We start from the raw sequence: 22,576 nt of genomic DNA on the forward strand, positions 1-22,576 counted from the left end.
TCCCTACACATTCAATTAGTCAACTTGTTGCATTAAGGATAGCGACATTATCAGCATCTTTGATATATGAGTTAGTTTGATTGAATTCTTGAAAATTTATTTAAAATGTGATGTTGTTTTAGAACTTTTAATTAATTCGATTGGATCCTTAAATTAGTCATAAAGTGTTTTATATTATTTGATTTAGGTCCTAAGCAAGACTTTAAAAGACTTTGACATTCTGGAATAGACAGGATAGAAGGAGGATCCCCTCGTTAAAAATGGAACCCCCACAAGGTGCTCGGTCACAAGAGAAACCCTTCACAAGGTTTCCCGGGTAACCCCGCCTGGATTCCTGCGACGCCTTCCCCCTTGAAACACAGGGGCGTGGTACAGGAAAATGAAGGGTCTCCTCTCGCTTGAGAGGAGACCCTTCTTGAAAATTTATTTAAAATGTGATGTTATTTTTGAACTTTTAATTAATTCGATTGGATCATTAAATTAAACCTATTTGATAACCTAGCAACGTGAGAACCCAAGAAAAAAAATGTTGTACCTTATAGCTGTTTTCTATGATCACTCAAGGAATCAATTCACCGTCCTAAATGCGCTTTATAGTAATGCGTTTTGACATACCTTTCGGCACAAAATTGTTGTAACTCGCAAACACATCAAAAGTGTTCGGTAAACCATCAAAATTTGTTCTTTTGTCATCGGGGATCTGTAATAGTACCCTTCGGCAAAATGTTTTGAGTCTAACGTTTGCATCCGAGAAAAAAATTAAACCCCCATCGTCTGTCTACCTCGAGGATTCAATCATAAACATGTCGTCCAAGCTGAAATTAGCAAAATTCGCAAGAAAACACAGCTGAACCTATAATACCTCACATTGTTTCTGCTTCCCGGCTAACCTCTTCGGACTTAAAAACAAGGAATTTACACGCGTTCATAAACATTTCTTAAGGTGAAGCAAAACCAAGTCAAGTACCGACGAATTCCCTTCTTTAGACGAGGACAGTCCATGACCAGCTCTGGATGGAGCCTCAAATGGGCGAGAGCCGACAGGAAGAAAACAGAACGAACCAGCTCAGCGAGGATGTCACATAATACGATCTTGAAAATGGGAAGGGCAGAAAGACATGAAGGACAAAGACGAGACTGCGGTAACACAATGAAGCTTGTGCAGAACAACTGTTCAGTTCAGAACATACTCACCCAGATCTCTGTGTGTCCTATTTAAAGCACTGCATTAAATGGATATCCGATAGACTTGAATTTTGTGAAGTAATCAAGCGAAGGAATGTGTAACAGGGCTGCACGTGCCGACACACACAGTACTACAAAGTTTCGACCCTTAAACCAAATCTATTACATGGGCCAAGGATCTTAGTTTTGCTAGAAAAGAACACCTATGTGATATCCCACATTTAGTATTTCTGAGGCGGTTGTTGGGTTGGCAGTAATCCAAATCGCTTCTTTAAAAGAACTCTCTGCCTTGAGTATTTGTCATCAGGTGAGAAGCGAGCTGCAGAAAGAACATGATCAAAATGTAAATAAATACATAAATCAAAAAACACTTAATATTGTAGAAACCTTATTAAAGAAGTTCTGCAGTAAACAATTAGCTGCAATACGTGAGGCATGATTAAAATCATATGGACTAAAAACACTAGGTGGTTTTGAAGCATATATATTTCATCTCTACTGAACTGCAGCTTCACTGGAGGAAGAAAGTGCAGGATAGTTAAGAGTGACATTTGATCTAAGTCCATTAGCATTCAAAGCTAACCATTGCCACTAGACTTCTTAGCTTTGCCAAGATGGACTATGACGGCAGGATTCATTCAAGGGGTCCACACACAAGAAGAATGTGTGAATAGATAACAAATGAAAATTCAACTTTTGGACTAAGAACACTCGTCGGTTGAAGCATTATATGTTTCATCTCCACTGAACTGCAGCTTTATTGGAGGAAGAAAGCGCAGGATAGTTAAGAGTGACATTTGATCTAAGTCCATTAGCATTCAAAGCTAATCATTGCCACTAGACTTCTTAGCTTTGCCAAGATGGACTTCAAAGGTAGGATTCAACTGAGTCCACACACAAGAAGAATGTAGGAATAGATAACAAATGAAAATGCAACTTCTTCCATAAGGGCAAAAAATGTTCTCAACAGTGGCAGAGAAAGAGGATAACTTAAAAAACTTGAACAGCCTTGTGTAGCAAAATCAAACAAATATAACAATCAAATACATAAGAAAAGAAAAATGAAAGATCAAATGAGGTGAGGTGACTTACCCGGATGTGCAGATTGTGTAGCGAGACCCAGGGGTGATTCTTTCTGCATACAATCAAGCAGCCACTTTAGGACACAAATTGACAAAATAGTATGGAAGTAAGAGAGGCCCCAAGTGGGCACTGACTGCTACCCAAAAACCAATCACCAATCAAATCATGCTCTTTATAAGGCGAACAAGCTGGATTCTTGTATAATTTTGTAATTATCTGTCTACTAACCACACGAATATCACTCTCTGGCAGGACAATCACATGTTACAATTTAAAACCTGATGCTCCTACCCAATTCTGTGAAATGTTTTAAGAGAGTCGAAACAACCATCATAACATCCAAAAATAATTTTCATTTGCTCACCGCAAGGCATATACCGAAATCACCCTACATTTACATAAGGACTCTAAAGCAAAGCTCATTTTTCCTACTCTGTTCGATAAAGTAGCAGGCATAAACTACGGTGTCACATTAAGCTCGGCGTCTCTTTTCCTAACTCAAGCGTCACCGGATGAATCCAATCAGCAGGCGCGAAATTAGTATCATTACCACCATTTCAGGAACCACGAACAACCCATGTATAATCAAGACAAAATTAATATCTAGAGAAAAGGAACAACACAGCACCTTTGTGGTGTACACTTTGTCACCATTATCGTTAATGTAGAACTGAAGATACATCGCGGCTCGGCAAAACCTGCAGATACGGGAGCAAAATCAATGGAAAAAGACCCAGATAAGCAGAAGTCCACCATTAACATTCCAGGAACCGAAATCCAAGCATCCACGCAAAACAACGAATACCCAGTAAGCCCAATACTACGTTAACCACCAGAAACTTTCAGTGGACAACGATGGCAAGCTTCCATGCGGTTCATTACGAGCAAAGCAGAAACCTTTGTATTCACAAGAAAAAGGGTTGCAACATGCGAATAAACCATCGTTTGAATTCGTAGAACTGGCTACACAGAGAGAGAGAGAGAGAGAGAGAGAGAGAGAGGCATACACAAGGCAAGAACTGAAGAGAGAGAGAGAGAGAGCAGAAACGGGTCGGCGGCAACTTCAGCTTCCCCGCAAGCTTCTTTAATAGCGACGAGAGAGCAGGGCAAACTAGGGCTCCGAAGGGCTTTGAGAATATGGTTCAAGGCAGATTTTTAGTCCTCTGAATTTTGGTAGTTGTGTAATTTGGTCCTTTTAAATTTTATTCTATGCAATCAAGTCCTCCGACTTTCTGGATTTGTCCAATTTAATACTCTAATTTTTATTTTGCACAATCAAAATCCTCCAACTCTAATTAGTGCTTTGTTTGCACGCTGTAACTAGTAGTATCAAATTACGATTTACTTTTTTCTTATATTTCTCGTTTATTTTTTGCTCATTTGACGTCAAATTAGTATCACATTTCATTTTCTACCGCATAAGCAATGCCACTTACCCAAAAAAAAGAAATGCCGCTTTATTAGCTAATTTGACAGGACGATTACAGCGGTTGGGGAAGGCTCTATTGCAATAAAATGAGAAAAATAGAGGATTAAACTGCACAAAATACTTCTTAGAAATCAAACACACAACTATAGAAAGTTATAAAAAAAAAAGTTAGAGAACAAAATTGCACCAAATTAAAAGGATCAAATTTGTACATAACCTTCTAGGTCTCCAAGGAAATGATTTGAATGGAATAAATAAATAAATAACACGAAAAGGAACGGGCTTTTTTGGGGAAATGAGGGCTAGCCTACCCAACCCAAATTTGACCGAACCCATCCATTTGACGACCCTAACCCAAACCCATGGGCCTTTTTTCTTGTGAGGGGACGGGGAAACGGTGTATTATCCAATCAAACTAAATCCAACAAATCAATGTTTTTAAATATATTTGTGATTCTTGATCTATCATCCATTTTTGCCAAGCAATAAAATTGAAATATGTTTTTTTTTTCAAGTTAATATTTGAACCGAATATGCCGTAACTAAAACTAACACATAGAGGGAGTTTCTAGCGGTGATCACTCTTCTTCACCCGTTAAAGAAAGAGAGTATCATTTTCCTATACAAACTAGAGTATATAATTTCTTATATCACCTATTTAAGCGTCATTTCAATTGAGACCGTCCATGTCGAACTTAATTGTGTTGATGTGATAAACGTGTTTCTTTAATACGAATTTGTTTCATGCATGTCTAATCTTTTGAATTGTTAATCATATTAAAATGACGTTTAAATACATGTAGGCACGTTAAGATATGTCTAAGCACTCTGTCTTAGAGCTCATTTTTACAAAAGGTTTTTGTCTAACTTGTATGATAATGTGTGGTTTTTGTCTTTCAAGATTACCACGGGTTTATTGAATTGATCATGTTGGAGTTGGACAAATATCGCATGTGATACAAGCATGACCAAAAAAACATGAAGCATCTTCCCTGACAGAAGTAAGCCCACAAAATCATATTAGAGAGCAACAGGGGTTTACCTCAAGACACCATACCCTATTTTTCATCTATCATCTCCTCCTCAATTCGTAAAAATGGATTGTAAAATAATGGTTTTTGTCTTCTTCTTCTTCTTACAATTCGGGGACATAGACATGAAGAAATGGCTTCTTGAAGAGCTACCTAAAGGTCCGACCTTCATAAATCAATTTTGTGTAGGTAAACTTTTTTTTTTTGGTCAGTTTTATTCTACTTGAACTTTTAACTCTCATTCTCATATTTTCACACTACCTCCTTATAGGGCATGAGAGTCAAAATCTACACTTAAAACTAAATTAGTCCCACCCCCAATCTTTTAAAAATGTGAAGATTCGAATTTCTCACTCCTCCCTTCTCAAGTGGGAAGGGTGAACCTAGTGATTTGTGTGCAGGTAACTTGACTCAGAACATTTTGTACATGGTTGGTAAGATCAATTTAATATACCAACCTCATATTCCCAAGATTACCTCTTTGCAAGTACTCATGACCACACATTAGCAAGTTAGCTGACTCCTTGGCAAGTGATGGTTGCTTGATCTTACTCCCTGCGCTCTTTCCCCTCCTGTTTCTTCTTTGGTTGCTAACCTCGCGCAGTTCCCATTGGAGAAAAGGTTCCATGCAAACGATTACAAACGTAAACTCGCAGCTCATTGGCCTGAGAAGCCAGTCAAAAGATTGTCAAATTTATTTCCACTGGAAGTGGAAAGGCCTGCCTGTACTCCACCCCTATACCCCCACATTCCTCAATGCATCAATCCAAGGGGGGTAGAGAAAACACAGAGAGAGAGAGAGAGAGGAACCCTGCTGCTGGCAAACGTTAACATAATAGATGAGACCGAATAAATGGAGAATTTACTGACTTATCTCAACAAATCCTATTTCTAATTGAGCTGATGCAATCCAAGATACAACAGGAACAACAGCCTGTACAACTGACGACGACCCTACCTCGAGCTTACCCTGACTTTCCTCAGGATTCCATAATTAATACAACAGCCGATCTATGGTGATGAAATCATTAGACTATCCGCTATCTTACAAACACTACAATTGGAGAGTTATGTATTACTTCCATTTGAGATGTAAGTTCAACTGCCGCCCTTCGGCAAACTACAGCTTCTGTTTCCTGTCGAACACAAAAATGTAAGTCAAATATTGACAAAGTTCCAACAAAAATTAAGAGATCTATAAACTGCATGCTATCACCTCTCTTATCTAACAGATGTTAAGCATGTCTTGATGCATCCTCATGCAACTGTGCTGCTCTGACATTGGAATCATCCTGGACCAATTGAGGAGCAGAAAAACCATCATAAGTGTCTCCATTTAAAAGACACAACCACGTCTGACTAAATCTGGCAAACTCACCCTAATACTGTAAGTAAAACCGCCTGGGGATCTGAAGAAGTCCATCTGTCCCTGCGAGAGTAATCACATAAATTAGTCATGCAAGAGATCTACCAAACCCCATAAACTATTCTAAGCCTGAGATACTTTACCAGCCCATGCATACTCTGCTGAGGAGTGTAGTATCCATCATGACTTGGTGCTATTGAGTTGAGTTGCCCCTACAACAGTGGAATCCAGATGCTACATCAATAACCCAAACTGCATGGGAACAATTTACAACAAGCTTGTTCACTTTATTTACAACATACCAGCCCTTGAATCGTCTGCTGACTCCCATAGTAATTATCCCGAGTAGGTGCCATTAAATTTAGTTGTACCTACAAGAAAGTTCCAGCACAGAATTAGCTATACAATGAATTAATAGCCCCCAAAGCAAGGATAAAGAACATGTCCTACCATCCCCGGAACGCTCTGCTGAGTGCCATAGTAGCTGTCAAGGGTGGTCACCGTTCTTGGGGTTAGTTTCTCCTGTAACAAAGAAAGAAAAAAAGAACTCAACTCAACGACATGAACATCCAGCATTTCCCATTCAGCATATACTAGCAAAAATTTTACTGCATTTAGCAAGTCGTCTGAATACAGGACCCCTTGGCAAAAAGTAGTAGATTGATCATAGATTATCACTCCAAGACGAAGAGAGGGGACAAACCATTTGTTGCAAACTTTCTTGTGCCCCGATTGTCATTATATCTGGCTCAGAGGTCACCTGTAGAAGAAAGGAATTGGTGTCATAATCAGATAGGAAGGATGCCAGTAAGAAACAATTCCAATCGCATTGACAACCAACCTTTCTTTTCTTGGTTGGGTTCTTCTTTTTATTTGTCTTGCTCATTCCTCTGACTTGGCTGTCATCTTCTGCACACAATAGACTATGAGTTGCTGATGTCCCGGCTTCAGCAAGACCCTTACTAATAGTGTTTTGACCAACGCAGTTTCCAAAAGCTTCCTCAATTGCACGGGATGCTAGACTGTAAGCCTCCTGGGACAACGATCCCTCTTCACTCAATCTCATTGCCCGCTGGCATAAATCATTGTACCTCTGTACTCTGGATTGAACCTGTTCAGATTCCTCTGTCATCAAAAGCCTGTTCTTTGCATCTTTGGTCCATCTTTTCAAAACATAAAATGATGGAATTGCAGAAAGACCACACATTTGTAGAACAATCAGCGCATGTCGACACAGATAACCTTTGTACTCAAACAACCTGCATATACAAGAAATTTCTGACTTCATCTCATTCCACGTGACAGTGAAATCTTGGTCCTTCTCAAAATCTTGAACTCTGAAAATCGTGCCGGTCTCATCTTGTCTTTCCTCTTTGGGACGACAAGCAACTGCACCCAGAACCTCAACTTGAAACTTCTTAAGAACTGCATGTATATGATGCCGAAACACTCTTCTCAAACGGAGAAGGAGATTTCAGCAGAGGTTGCTTACTCCACGTATCAGACTCTCCTTTGCCTTCCTCTTCATACCTATCCTGCAGAATTGCTTCATACATTTTTACAAACTCTTGCACAGTGGTCTTCTTATGTACATACTTGTCAAAGAAGGCATTTACACTATCAGCTCGCTGAATGCTACACATTCCAGCAAAGAAAGCATCCTTCAGGAAGGTTGGCACCCAATGCCTGCGATCCTCATACAACGAGTGCATCCACTCATCCTCTCTTAGTTCACATCTGTTTATAATCTTCCACCACCTTTTCTCAAATTCTGCCTCAGTCCACGACCTATTGACACATTTTTCAAATTTCGCCATAAAATTATCATGCCTTTTTATCACATGACTGAGATTTTCAGAAAGTTTCCCCCATATTTGCCACAAACAGAAGCAATGACAAGAGCTATGGAAAACATCTGAAATGACTGTTTTAACGGTTTTGTCTTGATCGGTGATTATTACTTTTGGATGCTGACCACCAACGGCTTTCAACCAAGTTTGCATGAGCCAAGAGTATGTAGCAGCACTTTCATCCGACAATAATGCACATCCAAGCAACATGAACTGGTAGTGCTGGTTCACACCAACAAATAAGGCAAGAGGCATCTTGTACTTGCTTCTAATGTAAGTCGTATCGAAGGAGATTACGTCACTGAAACTACTGTAGTCATGCCTACTCTTCGCATCAACCCAAAGCAGACTTCTAATGCGCTGATCATCAGCCAGGTCCACCGCATGAAAGAAATTTGAATTTGAGCATTGCATCTGTGAGAAAAACTCAAGCAAGATCCTTGCATCTCCACCTTCTAATAGGATGTTACGACCTTTCTCAAAGGGATTTCTCGTGTCATTCTTCAGACCAACCACATTTTTATATTCAGCAAACTGTCTAGCCATTGCAGCATACATCTTTCTCGTCTGTTCACTGATAGCTTGGGCCGGTAAAAGTTCATGGTTATGCTCCTTAACAAAGGTATGTATAACCCATTTTCCATCCGACCTTCTCTTCACGTGCATACTTGCTTTGCAATCCGTCTTAGCACAAGCTCGTCGACCAGTTGCATTATCTGGATCTTGCTTGCTTTGGCGGGCCCGAGGCCGATTAAAAGACTTTTCATATTCTCTTTTTGTTCCGTATCTAGAACATGCGAATTTTGCATCAATAAATTCTCTAGACGTTTTTGAACGACGGCTGTTTTGTATTGCGGTGTTGAAACCCATAGACCGAGCATACTCTTGATAGAAAGAATAGGCTTCTCCGTGCGATTCAAACTCCATACCTGAAAGTGGTTCAAGGTTCATATACTCTTTCACCTCCATCATATCTGCTGTGGGGGGATTCAGAGCACCTCCATCTGAAGCATGAGACACATCTCCAAGATCTGCCAGAGTTGTAGTCACCATATCGCCATTATGCAATTTTTCATCGCCATCCAGCATGTTGTCAATACCATGCGGCTCTTCTTCTTCTTTTTCATGTCCACCAGAAGGTAGCCTCAGATCAATGTCCATGACTTTAGACGATAAGCTTCAACAATACGCTATTCTTCGGTACCTGAAAAGTGGAGAAAAAAGTGGGCATTAAAGCAACTCAAAATACTAACCATGCCAATTCGAGTTAGTATATACAAAGGACATGACAAACCACACAAGCCCAATATCAATAACAAAAGTTCTCACAAGTATCAACCTCTTTTATGATCCAATCGAAGTGCATTCACATTTTTAAAGCATTTCTTGGCTGCATTGCAGACATTCACACGAAAGTGGCACAAGAATCAGCACGCGGAGATGGAATTACACAGCTTCAGAAGCAAACAACAGCTCATCTCATAGGATGACCACAACATAAAGAAAATTGACTAATATCTTCAACTACCTTGGAAAAAGAACAGGTCATGCACATGATCCTCCTGAATCCAAAAGAATAACATAAAGTAAACGGAATGAATGACAAACAATAAATATAATGGTTCCTTGATAGGAAGTCATTGCGTAGAAATGCAATCAAGCCCATTTCAAACTGTGCATGCTCAGGGCTATCTCATGTTGAACATCCAGCAGTAGTTGGTGTAGATTTCTCCTTTTTTTTTTTTTTTTTTTTTTTTTGGGGGGTGTTCGAGTAGATTTCTCCATTTAGAATGGGCAAAAGTGGACAATAAGCCCATTTTGCAATCCCATTTTGCAATCCTCAATTACAATGGTGAGCTCCTGTACGTCTCTTTCTGAAAAAAAGGACAAATGACACTACTACAGTTCCCCAAATAAGACGAGAAGGGTTCTCTTTCAAACAAATTTCAAGCTTCACTTAGGTAAAGTACAGATTGGCTTGTACACAGCGAAATACTTACTCTCACGTGATAAACCAAGGCTAGTAAAGAGAAAAGTAAAGAAGCGCGTCCCCAAAGGAGAGAATTTGGAGCTAGTCGATTACATTGGAAGAAGAACACTACACATATCACAGCAAAACGCAATTTTGCCTCGCACCCAGTTCTCAGAATCCCCAGACAAAGAAAGATAACCCCCATTTCCCCCCCTTGAAATCCCAACGAACAAGATCATCGCCATTTAAATTAGCCGAAACCAACGCCCGAGACCTTTCCCGAAGGATCTTCTACCTACCCGAAAGACACAAACCATTGCAGGACTATAGAAGAGGAGAGGAAACGATCGGAAAGCCGAGAAGAAGAAGAAGAAGCAAACGGCAGGAAGCAAGAACCTAAATTCCCACCGTACGAGCCCCCTTTAAACCTCGCGAAACCAGACGCATCAACGACAATTTCACATCGCCCAGTACCCCCCACCATAAGCCGAGCGAGCTTCGCCGGCCGAGGACGGAACCGCGCGTCGACGCGGAATCGGGGCACGCGAGCGCACGCACGCATGCGGACGCGAGCGCCCGACCCATTCAACGTCGCTTCGGCGACGTCACGCCATCGCGGCCGCTCATCCATCGATCAATGGCGACGCCCCCGATCACCGCCCATCGCGATCGTCATCGATCGCGAATCCAACGGGAAAAGAATCGGTGCACAGAAAGAGAGAGAAAGAGAGAGGAAAGAGAGAAGCGAAATTGGGTCTTACGAGTATCGACGAACTGGAGGGAGGAGGAGGGGAAGGAGGAAGAGCGATTGGAGGTCCAATCTCTGGGGAGAGCGTGGGGATCTGGGAGCGGGGGAGGCGGCCTCACGCGACGGGGTGGGGCGAGTGGGGGTGGGGGGGGCGCTGGATCTCCCTCCTCCTCCTGCTGCTGCTGCGGCGTTAGTTAGGGCTCGCCATTCTCTCTCCCTCTCTCTATTCTCTATTCTCTCTCTCTCTCTCTCTCTCTCTATCTCTCCCTCCCACCCGCACTCGCTCGCCACTCGCCTTTTGCTCGCACTCGCACGCCCCGCGCGTGCCGACATCCCGCTTCCGTCACCCCCTCGCCTCCCAGGCGCGTGCCAGCTGTGCCTCCCACCCGCCCCCGCCCCCCGCCCCGGGCCTTAGTATTATTTTTTTTTAATTAATATTTTCTTAATCAAAACTGAAAAAGATTGGACCTAAGCATATCCTTAAAAAAAATTCGCGTGGAAGAAAATGGCGACTTTATAAGGCGAGAAACTCCATAATGTCACTCTCCTATTCCCATTCACTAAGGGGCCCGTTTGGTGAGCATGTCATTACTTCGGTGTTGGTACGGTCCAATGGAGAAGTATAGGGTGAGTTGAGAGTGGGTGAAATGCTTATGTAATGCACTCAAGCTCTTATGACGCAAATAATAACCATTCTAGTCATAAATTGATTATTTGAAGAGAAATAGATTTTTCTATTTCTAGATGAATTTTTAAGCAAAAATACCCGTTTGATAACAATATAAAATTTATATTCTAAAAATATAAATTCGTTTAATAATGTCACAAAATTTATTTCTTTTTTAACGGTGGCACCGGTGATTGACGACGGCGACGGCGATGGATGGAGGATCAGTTGACGAATGATGAGAATAATTTTTATTTCTCATTTTTATTCTAGAAATATAAAAGTATAAAAATTTTACTTTTGATTTCTACTCCAAACCTATTTATGGAACAAAAATCTATTTTAAAAATAGAAAAATAGAATAATTTTATTAAACGGATTTTTATTCTAGAAACAAGTCTGGAATACAAAAATTATTTCTTGAACAAAAATAGGGAGTTGTCATGCACCCCTACTGGCTCCCAACTTGGGACCCTTGATTAAAAGGCTTATTTAGAAATATTAATTGATATAATCTCATAGCTTTTTTCCTCTCATTTTTTCGACATTCTAAGACTACTTTCGTATTAATTTTATAACCGTCTACGTACTCGTTTCCATACTCGAAGTAATCACTCAATTTGTAAGATACACGTTGAGGCTCCGACAGTAAAATATCGAAAAAACACATGATTATATGTGCAAAATGTACGGAAATACGTTATAGTTATTTACATTTAAATTCATACCATATTCGGAAGTGTGTGGAAAATATGTTTGAGTGATTTGAATTTGAATGTATCCCATATCTAATAAGGGAAAATATAGGATTCCAATGTATACCTAATGGCGGCTTCAATAGTCTTTGCATTTGTTTAAGTCAAATGTGAAAGAGTAGAGAAGCAGTTTCAATAAATATTGAGGTTGCTGTCGATGCCTCGTCATCGGTCACGAGTGAATTAAGTAAGGAGAAGGGTCAAGACCGATGGAAAAAATGAAAAAGGCGTACCCGACCTCCCGGTGTGGTTCAATGTACTACTCGTCATAAATTATAGAAGACCTAATATTAACTATGATATTTAATTGGAATAGTTCGATTTCGATTAACATATACCATAGTTTATTGTATTAAAGGTATAAGCATATAATTTGAAAAATTAGTTATGGATAATAACTCAATTATTTGTACTATATTAATTGAATTTTACAATTTCGTTTTTTATTGCTCATTGTTTTAGAAATTAGAAAAGTTACTCACGAATTATAGGATTAATACTACAAAAATCTAAAACTGATATACTAGTGACAAATTTAATTAAACAACTTTGTTACCACAAAATACTCTAAACTATTATACACGTGATATATTTATTGCAAATTAATTTTTTGATTAGTATACTTGTAACAAATTTATTATCGTTAGTTTCTGTTGAATTAGATTATCACCATGAAAAAACACGAATCGGTTTATTAGTGATAAACAAAAGGTAAAACCCAAAATTGGTCCGACACAATAATTTAATAGTAAAATTTAATGGAAACTAAATGAGGGTAAGTTTGTCACATATGTACCAATTTAGAGTATTTAGTTGTAAAAAAATTAGCTTAAGATAAATTTGTCATATGTGTATTGATTTTGAATTTTATGTGGTATTAACTCTAAATTATATTTGTTATGTATTATTTTGATTTCATTTCCATTGGTTGCTCTAAAAATATAATATACAAATTTCTAATAAAGTAGATTATAAAATTATCCAAAAAGTCATAAACTTGTTGTATTTCTATCGATTCAATAATAAATCTTTTAAATCTGTTAGTCTAGTTCTAAATCTTTTTCACCTTTTGCTTATTAAATTTGTTTGGCTAATTTTAAACTGAAATCATGCTCTTTCCACTCTTTATTGGCTCACACCCCACTTATCGCGGTGAATTGACTATGTTATCCCTCTCGTAGTATTAACCCTAAATTATATTTCCTAAAAGGAAAACTTACCCACATTCTTTCTAAACAAGTTTTTTTCATTCTAATTGTTTCTTCCACACCTATTTCATTTTAACGCATTCTTAATGTTTGTTCTGAACTCATTCTTCATTATCATAATTTAAGCAAGTACCATTCATATATTGTAGTACAGAAATTTTGATTTTATTTGCAAATTGTTTACTTCATTTCGATGTATTCTTTTTATGATCGTGAAATTTTCGCTTCGACCTTCTGTACAAATTTATAAGAATTTACTTAAAAATTGAAGATTGTGGTTGATAAATGCGTTATATAAAATTTATTCGAAGATTATCTTCTTACTTCTGCTTAACTTATTCTTTGAATAACAGTTTTCTAGTACACAAAAAAAGAAATATAGAACTCATTAACAAAATAAATAGTTTTTTTTTTGCTTAGAAATACAATAGTTAGTTAGCTATTCACAAAATAAACTATTTTGTGGAAAAGATGTACACTAATTTCTTTCTAAATGGAAAAAGAAAAGAAAAACCCAATAAAGGAAAAGAAAGTAAAACATTAATCTTGAATCAAGAGTCGCCCATATTTAATCTCAAGAAATGTTATTTGCAAAGAGCATGAGTAGTTTTGTCTCTAGAAAAATTTAAATACAAGAACAAAAATGTAATAAATAATTTTAAATCAAGAGTGAGATCCTAAGAGATAATGTATTCAATTCATTGTGATAGGAGTGTCAAGAGCTAATAAAAGAATGAAAATAGAGCGAGCCTTGAACTATTTTTTTTTTTTTTTACTTTTTATTACAAATCTCTTGAGTTTTGTTGTTTTTCACTTTAACTCTTGGAATTTTTTTTTTGGAAAAATTTCAAATAAGAACCCATAATGAACCTATTTTCTCAAATAAGAATCCAAAATGAACTTTGTATCATATAAGGACCCGAAGTGGACTCATTGTTTCAAATAAGAACCCAAAGTGAATTTTGTGTCAAATAAGAACCCGAAGTGATCAAGTTAATATCTATTGAGGACCTTAGTTTACGACAGGCATTTTTCCGACAATTAAAATATGGGCAATTTTGTTAGAAATTTGTGATTAGAAAAAAAAAGGAAAAATTCTAAATTAATTATTTTTTAGGTTTTTTAATTTAGATGTTTACGTTTTCTTCTTTCTTCTCCCCTACCGCTCCTCAACCAAATCACTGCCCAATGATTATCACGACTCAATTCTCATTCGCTCCTCGCCTTGCTCAATTGGCGGAGAATTTGGGTCTTCGCAAACAAAGAAATAAGTATTTGGTTTTCTTCTTTTTTTTGAATTCGTGCCTTAACCAGCGGAGAATTTGAGTCTTTGACTTTGCAAAGGATGGGTACAAGGAATGGGGAGAACTTCGGTCTTTCACTTTGTAGAGGATGGATACAAGGAACGGGGAGACCGTAGAAAACTTAGGTTTTTTTCTTTGTTTCTGTTTTAGGATTTGTTAATTTTCCCTATATATATATATATATATATTTTTTTTTTTTTGGACAAAATTGCAAAAACTCCGGTGATTGGAAACGTCACATGCTTGATAGTTGGCGAATATTTGGCTGACCAGCAAGCTCAGGTTCTTATTTAAAATTAATTCAACTACTTCAGGTCCTTATTTGAGACAATGTGTTCACTTTAGATTTTGATCCGATACAAAGTTCATTTCGAATCTTTATTTGAGAAAATTGATCAACTTTAGATCCTTATTTGGAATTTTCCTTTTTTATTTACTTAACCAAGCCTCAAATTTATATAAATTTTGTAATAAAATTTCTTCCACATTAATCCTTGTGATTTTGAATTGACATGGCCACATGATGTGAAAAAGGTATTTTCGCGATAGCTTATGCTCATTCAAAAAAAAAAAAAAGATCTCACGAGGCTTCCTCGTAGTGGAAGATTTCAAGTCATCAGTGGCTTATTATCCATGGAGGTACAATTCTATAATCTTTTACTCTAAGATGGTTTGTTGGCCACATAGGCTTGAGTTTATTAGAATTGGTGTAAGATGATTTGATTAGAAAATTTATGTGAATTCAAAAACTTTAAAATAAAAATTTAAGAATTTGATTTTTTTTTTGAACAGTTTTAAGAATTTGATTGAAAAGGGCATGTAATTTCGACTTATGAAAACTAAGCCTTTTTTCCCCACCCAGACAAAGCATAATCTTTTTCGACAAAAAAAAAAAAAACCCCAAAGCATAATCTCTCGGAAAATAAAAATAAAAATCTCTCTCTCTCTCTCTGGCGTCGACTTATCTCCCTCTGCTTTTCATCCACACAGTGCAAGTAACTTCGCCCCCTCCTCTTCAAACTCCCCAACTCAGCCTCTCTTCGGCTCTGCCTTCCAACGAGGCCCAGGACCGCGAAGTGCGTAGAGAAGCAGAACTACCCGTCTCCTCCCTTCTCTGGTTCGTGCCGATTCCACCTTCAAAATCACGTCTTTCGTTTTCCTCTTCTTTTTGCGTGGGTTCGTGTGCTTTTTTGCGTATGAATCTTAGGATTGGAACTGGGTTTGCTGCGTGTGGATATGAATAAGAGATTGGAGTTGGGTTTGCGTGCAAAGAAGCAGAACTACCCGTCTCCTTCCTTCTTTGGTTTGTGCCGATTCCACCGTCAAGATCGCGTCTTTCGTTTTCCTCTTTCTTTTTACATGGGTACGTGTGCTTTTTTGCGTATGAATCTTGGGATTGGAGTTGGGTTTGCTGCTCGTGGGTATGAATAGGAGATGGGTAGATTCGCCTGTCTTTGAATTTTCTTGGTTGTTGTCGCTTTTTGAGGATGAAAAGAGAAAGACGATGGGAAATCAAGCAGGCATCGACCGGTGGCCGCGAATGCTCTGTTACTGCATGTCTAGTTTTTGGTTGCTTAGTTTTCCTCTTGAGGTCGAATCTGTGATAGAGAAATTATATGCCTAATGATTGTTTTTAATCATTGTAATCTAGCCTCTGTGACCAAAGCTGTCTCTTGTTTCTTCTGGTGTTTTGGATGCATTAATTCATATGCATTGTTAAATTGCCCTTATATAGACTATTCGGATCCTGATCCCCTACACTGACCTTTAATTGTGATGGATGTCTATGGCTTCTGAGTTTTCACTTGGAAACTCTGTGTGTTCACTTTTCTTTTAATTTTCGTGCCAAGTAGCGAGGCTTTTAATCTCATAGACCGTTCCAGTGTTCCTTGTTACAAAGTTGATGTCTGTTTGCTTTGATTTAGGTCTGATCTTCATGTTTCTTCCTAATATCTGGTGTATTGGCATTTCTCTTGACAGGTCTTATCAAGGGCTATAATTTTGCTTTAATTTGCTCAGGAGAACTCGTTTATATATTTTTTCCTAAAGTCCAGCTGAAATTGGCAGGATGGTGGTTGATGTTGTAAGCTCATGTTTGCTTATGATACTACAGGAGGTTAAAAACCTATAAATCTGAACATTATCAGATGTGATCATGGAATTTTCTCTCCCCGTCTCATCCCATAACAGTCAGCTCATCCTGGGATTCAAGTCCAACTTCCTTTCTCCAATTTCTCCTTTAAAATTCGCAAGGCATCATTTACTTTGCAGACACACTGATAAACAATATGCATACAGTTGTCCTTGCCATTCAAGGCTGAAGATTGTTAAGAATCCTTCACTGGACAAGCATGTGGTGAGGCAAAACAAAATTCGCTTTGTTCTGAAACTGAAAACGCTGCTCCTCTCTAAACCCAAACACTTCATCCCGCTTCATATTCTGTCCAAGTGCCGGTCCTACCTTTCACTCTCGGATTCTCGCTCTGTTCTTTCTATGATACTTAGATATCCAGCCATTTTTGAGCTCTTTACCATCCCGACACCGCCCACACCCTTTAATGCAACAAAATCGCTCTTGCAGCTCTGTGTTCGTCTCACGCCAGCTGCATCTGCTCGCAGCCCGAGAATCCAATCTCAAGTCAGCTATCTCCAATGTCCTGGCTGCCAAACTGCAGAAACTTCTTATGCTCTCATCTCACCATCGCCTTGTTTTATCCAAACTGGTTCACCTTGCCCCTGATCTGGGTCTACCTCCAAATTTCCGTTCTCGCCTTTGCAATGAGCATCCGGATAAATTTAAGACTGTTGATACATCCTATGGCCGTGCTCTTGAGCTTGTTTCATGGAATCCAGAGTTGGCTAGGCCACTAACATTCACGGAAGTTGATTCTCGTGAGCTCATAGTTGATCGGCCACTGAAATTCAAGCGCTTAAAACTCCAGAAAGGGCTGAATGTGAAGAGACGCCATCAGGACTTCTTAATCAGATTCAGGGAGTTGCCAGATGTATGCCCCTATACCACTGTTGCATCAGAGCTAAGCAAAGGATCTATTGAGGCAGAGAAGAGAGCATGTGGTGTAGCACGCGAGATTTTGGGCATGACAGTTGAAAAGAGGACTTTAATAGACCATTTAACTCACTTCAGGAAGGATTTTGCCCTATCTAATAAGTTGAGAGATATGATTGTAAGGCATCCAGAATTGTTCTATGTTAGCGTGAAAGGGCAGAGGGATTCGGTCTTTCTAGTCGAAGGATATGATGAGGATGGTACTCTTTTGGAGAAGGACCACTCTTTAGTAATTAAGGATCAACTAATGGACCTTGTTATGGAAGGGAAAAGGATCAGAAGAGAAAGGAGAAAGAGTGAAATGAACAATATTGGTGATTTTATTGTGGAATCCGAGGAGGCTTACAGGGATAATGGGGAATTTTCTGATGATGGTTTTGAGAGTTTATTTGAGTCCGAAGATTCCGATTGGGATAGTCATTTTGACAGCGACAATGAAAGTGATGAGCTGCTGGGGGAAGGGGTGACGAGAGACTTTTGGATTGCAGATACTTCTTCTAGTCTCGAAGGGTTAGATGCGCATTCAGAAATTTGGTGATGAGCGAAAAGTAATGACACTGTAAGTCCTCAAACACAGTTTTAAGGTAGGACGAAGTCCTTAGTGGTACAATTGTCTCTAGAAACTCGCAGAAACCATCGCACATCCTTTTTAGAGATGCAATTGAATGATTTCGTTTGGCCATTCATGCTAATTTCCTCATTATACTTACTGAGCAATGATGTTGCTAACAGACAAGCAATTCGGATCACTTTCTTCCACAACTGATGACTGCCACAGCTAGCAGTCGGTATCCCCACTGCTATCAATTAAAAGGTGCTACTAGGCAAAAGCCTCAACCTCTAGCCAGTAAGTAACAACCTCTATCACTGGCACGTGGGAGATATGCTCCGTTGCAAAAAGGATAGGATGACCTGCTTCCATTCCATCTGCTTAAAGCTCGTGGCTCTCAAGCCTTGTGGATATTATGATTTGTCATTGTTACTTTTTTGGGTGGGTTGGGTGTAACCCGCCCGGTATCCGGAACTGAAGCCCTGACTAATCCAGACTCGGGATTAGAGCAGCGAAGGTTTCTTCCCTCCCAGCAAGGGTCTCTCCGAGTTAATTTGCTGGCTGAGATGTATACTCTTAGGTTGCAAGTTCAGCAAGTGTAGCCAAAGTTGTGACAAATGTGTGGATAATTTTCAGCAACATTGTCGGGTATTTTGAACTTGAATCAGTTTTGACTCGACTGAGAAGAATATGCAGGTTAGTTTTCTTCAAGCATTGTACTGATTAGAGAAGACCGCGTGGTGGGTTAGTCTTCTTCAAGCATGTACTGATCAGGACAGCAAGCAGATAAGAGTTGTGATGGTGAGATCAGTAGGTGACGCTTTGGTTGGAGGCTGTAAAGGGAGTGTGTCACCTACTGTGCTGATGTTGCGGCGGCCGGGGCTGTTTGCCATGCAATTTAGTTAGCAGCATCACTGGCTGCCGCGAACGTTACGCCTTTCTCACCATTGAAACTGATGACTCTGCCATGGTCTATAATAGCTGCGAGGGGAACGAGATGGTTTGTAGTTGCAAGGCCGGGTTCAGCCCATGCAATATGTGCAGCGGATTCAACAAGCAAATGTAGGCTATGACTATTCTGCTGTATTTATTGTTAGAAAATGGGAATGTCCTCACTGGATCAGAATGGAATATTCATGTGTCAGATCCGGATCTCCTGCATCGATGGTTGAACTCATGTGTTGCGGATGACCCCCTTTCCTTTGAAGGTTTTGTCCTTGCTATAGATCAATGCATAGGGCATGAATGACAAGGGATGTATTGATCTTTGGACAGACTACACTACCATGGAGTATGTTCTTGTTGTGCTGTAATGTTGGCTAATCTTATTGCTTATATATTTAATATATATATATATATATATATATATAAACTCATTGATCGTAATATAATTTACTTACCACATGAAAATCATTAGAGAAAAAGTTACTGAGCATATAGAACTCAAAGCTTTCATAAAGGATATTTAGCACCATCTTTAGGCATGCGGCGGCAGAGGAAGGAGGAGGAAGAAGGAAGGAAAAGAAAAAGGAAAAAGAAAAAGAAAGAAAAATAATAAATAATAAATAATAAAATTTTCGATTTTTTAAAAATACAAACAATTAAAAATTCATTTTTAAAAAAAAAGTATAAAAATAAAAATAATTTTTTGGTCAATTAAAAATATTAAAATTCAATTTTTGATAAATTTTTCTAAATAGTTAAATTAGCTAACGAACTGTGAAAAATATTTTTCACTTAAAATTTAGGTCTCGATCGAACACTGGAAAATAAAATTATTTTTCTGAAAAATATTTTTCATTCAAGTTTAGTCGGGAAGGATGGAATGGTGGGGAACGGGGAGGGAGAGGGCCGGCGGAGGTTTCGAGGATAGCGCCTGCGATTGTCGAGAGAGAAACGCCGCGATGTGCGGTACTTTATTCTTGTACTAAAAGAAATAACGCATCGCGGGTTACCGTTGCTTAATGATTCAATGGTTGGCGAAATTTAATTTTCGCAAATTTTCCGGAATGTCACAGACACAGAGGACATCCGACACCATTTAGGGCGCGCATGAGAACCATTATGTTCAAGAAATTGTTTCGGAATGAAATAGATTTTTCTATTTCTATTTTTAAGAAGAGTTTCTAAACAAAAATAACTATTTGATAACGACACAAAATTTCTACTCTAAAAATAGAAATTCGTTTAATAATGACACAATTTTTTTTTCTTTCGGATGGTGGTGGCGACGACCGACGACCTTTAATATAAAAAATAAAAATAAAAATGATTTAGTAACAAAAAAATAATGAATAAAATAAAATAAAATAAATCATAAAAAATAAAATAAAAATATCATTTTATTTTAAAATAAATATATAAAAATAAAAATTGATTTTATTTATTCTATTTTATTTTATTTTATGAATAAATTTATTTTAAAATGAATAAAAAAATGATTTGACAAAACACTCAAGGCAAATAATAATAAATTTATTTTTAATAAAAATAATTTATTTTTATTTATCATAAATAAATTATTTTTAATAAATTTATTTTTAATAAACTAAAAATAAATGATAAATAAAAATAATTTATTTATTTTAATAAATTTAATTTATTTTTAAATGAATATATTTATTTATATTTTTAATAAAATGAGGAGAGGCGGAGGAAGAGGAGGAGGCAAAGACGTAGAGGAGATGAGGGAGGACTCACCGAAATTAGGGTTTAGTGAGAGAAATTATTTCGATTTATTTTCCGAAATTAGAAGTAGAAAATTTTAGCTTTCCGATTTCTCTTCCAAACCGTAAATAGAAAAACCGAATAGGTTTATCAAACAGTTTCTTCGTAAATGGTGCAATGTAAATTTTGGGTTGTCATTCATGCACCTCTTAACGTACACAATTGATGTTTTCCAAGTCCAAATGGATGGATGGCATGTTCTCTCATACCTCGTAAAGTCGCGAAAGCTCCCTATTACAAATGCGGAATTCTGTGGGATAAAAGGGGAGGGAGGGGTTCCAAGGACATGGGGACATCATTCTAAATGTGTCGTAGGATAAGGTTGGAGGAAAGGAGAAAGCGAGTTTATCCTGAGGAGATGAATATGAAAAGATGGTTGGGCAGAGGGCTTGTCGTGAAAAGGGCGGACCCGCCGGAGCGTGCTCACGTGGCCATTTTGACAATCGCCGTTCTTTTCTTAATCCCCACCTGCTTTCCTTTGACCCGAAAGAGAAAAGGGAAGGGGGAAAGAAGGGAGGGAAAGGGGAAAACGGGTTTGTCGTTATCGTTTATCTGCGTTGGCTGACTGACCGACGCAACGACAGGACAACCCGGATGTCCGATTCTTGTGTTCACATCTCCCTCCACCTCACGTTCCCCCATTCGAATATTCACGCTTCATCGGCCAATTAGTCATGACGTGGCCTGGAATTGTCCTCGGACAATGGACTTAATTGTTGGCATTACTTTGGATTGGCACGTCATTAGTGCCGAAATCCAAATCCGACCTAACAAAGATAACATTGTCCAACCAACCCGTCGCAGCACTCTTCATGGCCGGCGTTGATGAACCGGATCAAAAACTATTGAGGCTTCACAAATTGCGAGGAATTCGTTTCTACATACGGGGTCTCGTTTTGGCACGTACGTAGTTCGAAAACCTAACATCGGAGAACTTCGAGAAAATGAAAGATTCCCGTAGGTTTTAGCCCTAGCTTGACCTCGCGTTAGGTTTCTCTTCTAATAATCAACTCGCGTTCGGTTCCATGTGGTCTTTGGATGTGGATGGTGCAGGACTTACTGAATAATATATTATTTAGGGCAACATTAGCCACCTATGTAAACGCAGCGTAGGTTTTGAAGTGTCGGAACTTGCCCACCTACAAAGCACCGGGGAAAACTCATGCCGAGTGCCGAGGACCTAGACATGTGATCAAAAAGAGGAGACGAATTTTCTTATCCACCAGACACCCTTTTCCATATTTTATCTTTTGGTGACGAACATCAGATATTATATCGCGAAACCCTCTTTTCCTCTCGTCAACCACGTCATACTGGCTACTGCAACACTTCTCGGCCTCAATAATGAGTTCCCGTTGAAGTACAACTACGTGGCACGAGATGTGATTCGTTTGATCTTGCGAAGGAGAGCCCAGTCTCTTATTGGAGCGGGGCCTCGGCGACGGCGACGTCGGCTGGGGACCCCCCCAGCTCAAGCTGGATCACGTGATTGCCGCGGCAGGGAATCTTTTCTTCGCTCCTTGGCAGGCAGAACTAGGGGTGTGCATTGGACCCGGGAACCGTCTGGACCTGCCTGGAACCTGACCAGGAACCGCGCGGAACCTGGCGATTGCTTGAGGAACCGTCAGGTTCCT

At 38.9% G+C, this 22,576-nt stretch overlaps 2 protein-coding genes and 1 pseudogene across 2 annotated transcripts; 1 reads left to right on the plus strand and 2 right to left on the minus strand.

The window, feature by feature from the left end:
* Nucleotides 1-1,069: 1,069 nt before the first annotated feature.
* Nucleotides 1,070-3,424, minus strand: LOC104433665 (H/ACA ribonucleoprotein complex subunit 3-like protein). The gene is made up of 4 exons (XM_010046499.3): nt 3,276-3,424; nt 2,897-2,966; nt 2,278-2,320; nt 1,070-1,504 (listed from the first exon to the last, which is right to left on the minus strand). The coding sequence occupies exons 2-4, from the start codon at nt 2,948-2,950 to the stop codon at nt 1,407-1,409; spliced, it is 195 nt and encodes a 64-aa protein (XP_010044801.1). The 5' UTR covers nt 2,951-2,966; nt 3,276-3,424; the 3' UTR covers nt 1,070-1,406.
* Nucleotides 3,425-5,543: 2,119 nt separating this feature from the next.
* Nucleotides 5,544-9,698, minus strand: LOC104433653 (protein FAR-RED ELONGATED HYPOCOTYL 3). The gene is given in 9 exon segments (XM_039307707.1): nt 5,544-5,864; nt 5,945-6,020; nt 6,107-6,157; nt 6,238-6,306; nt 6,397-6,465; nt 6,545-6,616; nt 6,798-6,854; nt 6,936-7,527; nt 7,529-9,698. Coding segments are annotated over 8 exon segments (2,544 nt in total). The 5' UTR covers nt 9,106-9,698; the 3' UTR covers nt 5,544-5,864; nt 5,945-5,963.
* Nucleotides 9,699-15,559: 5,861 nt separating this feature from the next.
* Nucleotides 15,560-18,405, plus strand: LOC120285966 (annotated as a pseudogene).
* The last annotated feature ends 4,171 nt before the right edge of the window (nt 18,406-22,576 follow it).

The sequence above is a fragment of the Eucalyptus grandis genome, chromosome 1 (genome assembly GCF_016545825.1).
Source record: "Eucalyptus grandis isolate ANBG69807.140 chromosome 1, ASM1654582v1, whole genome shotgun sequence".
NCBI lineage: Eukaryota > Viridiplantae > Streptophyta > Magnoliopsida > Myrtales > Myrtaceae > Eucalyptus > Eucalyptus grandis.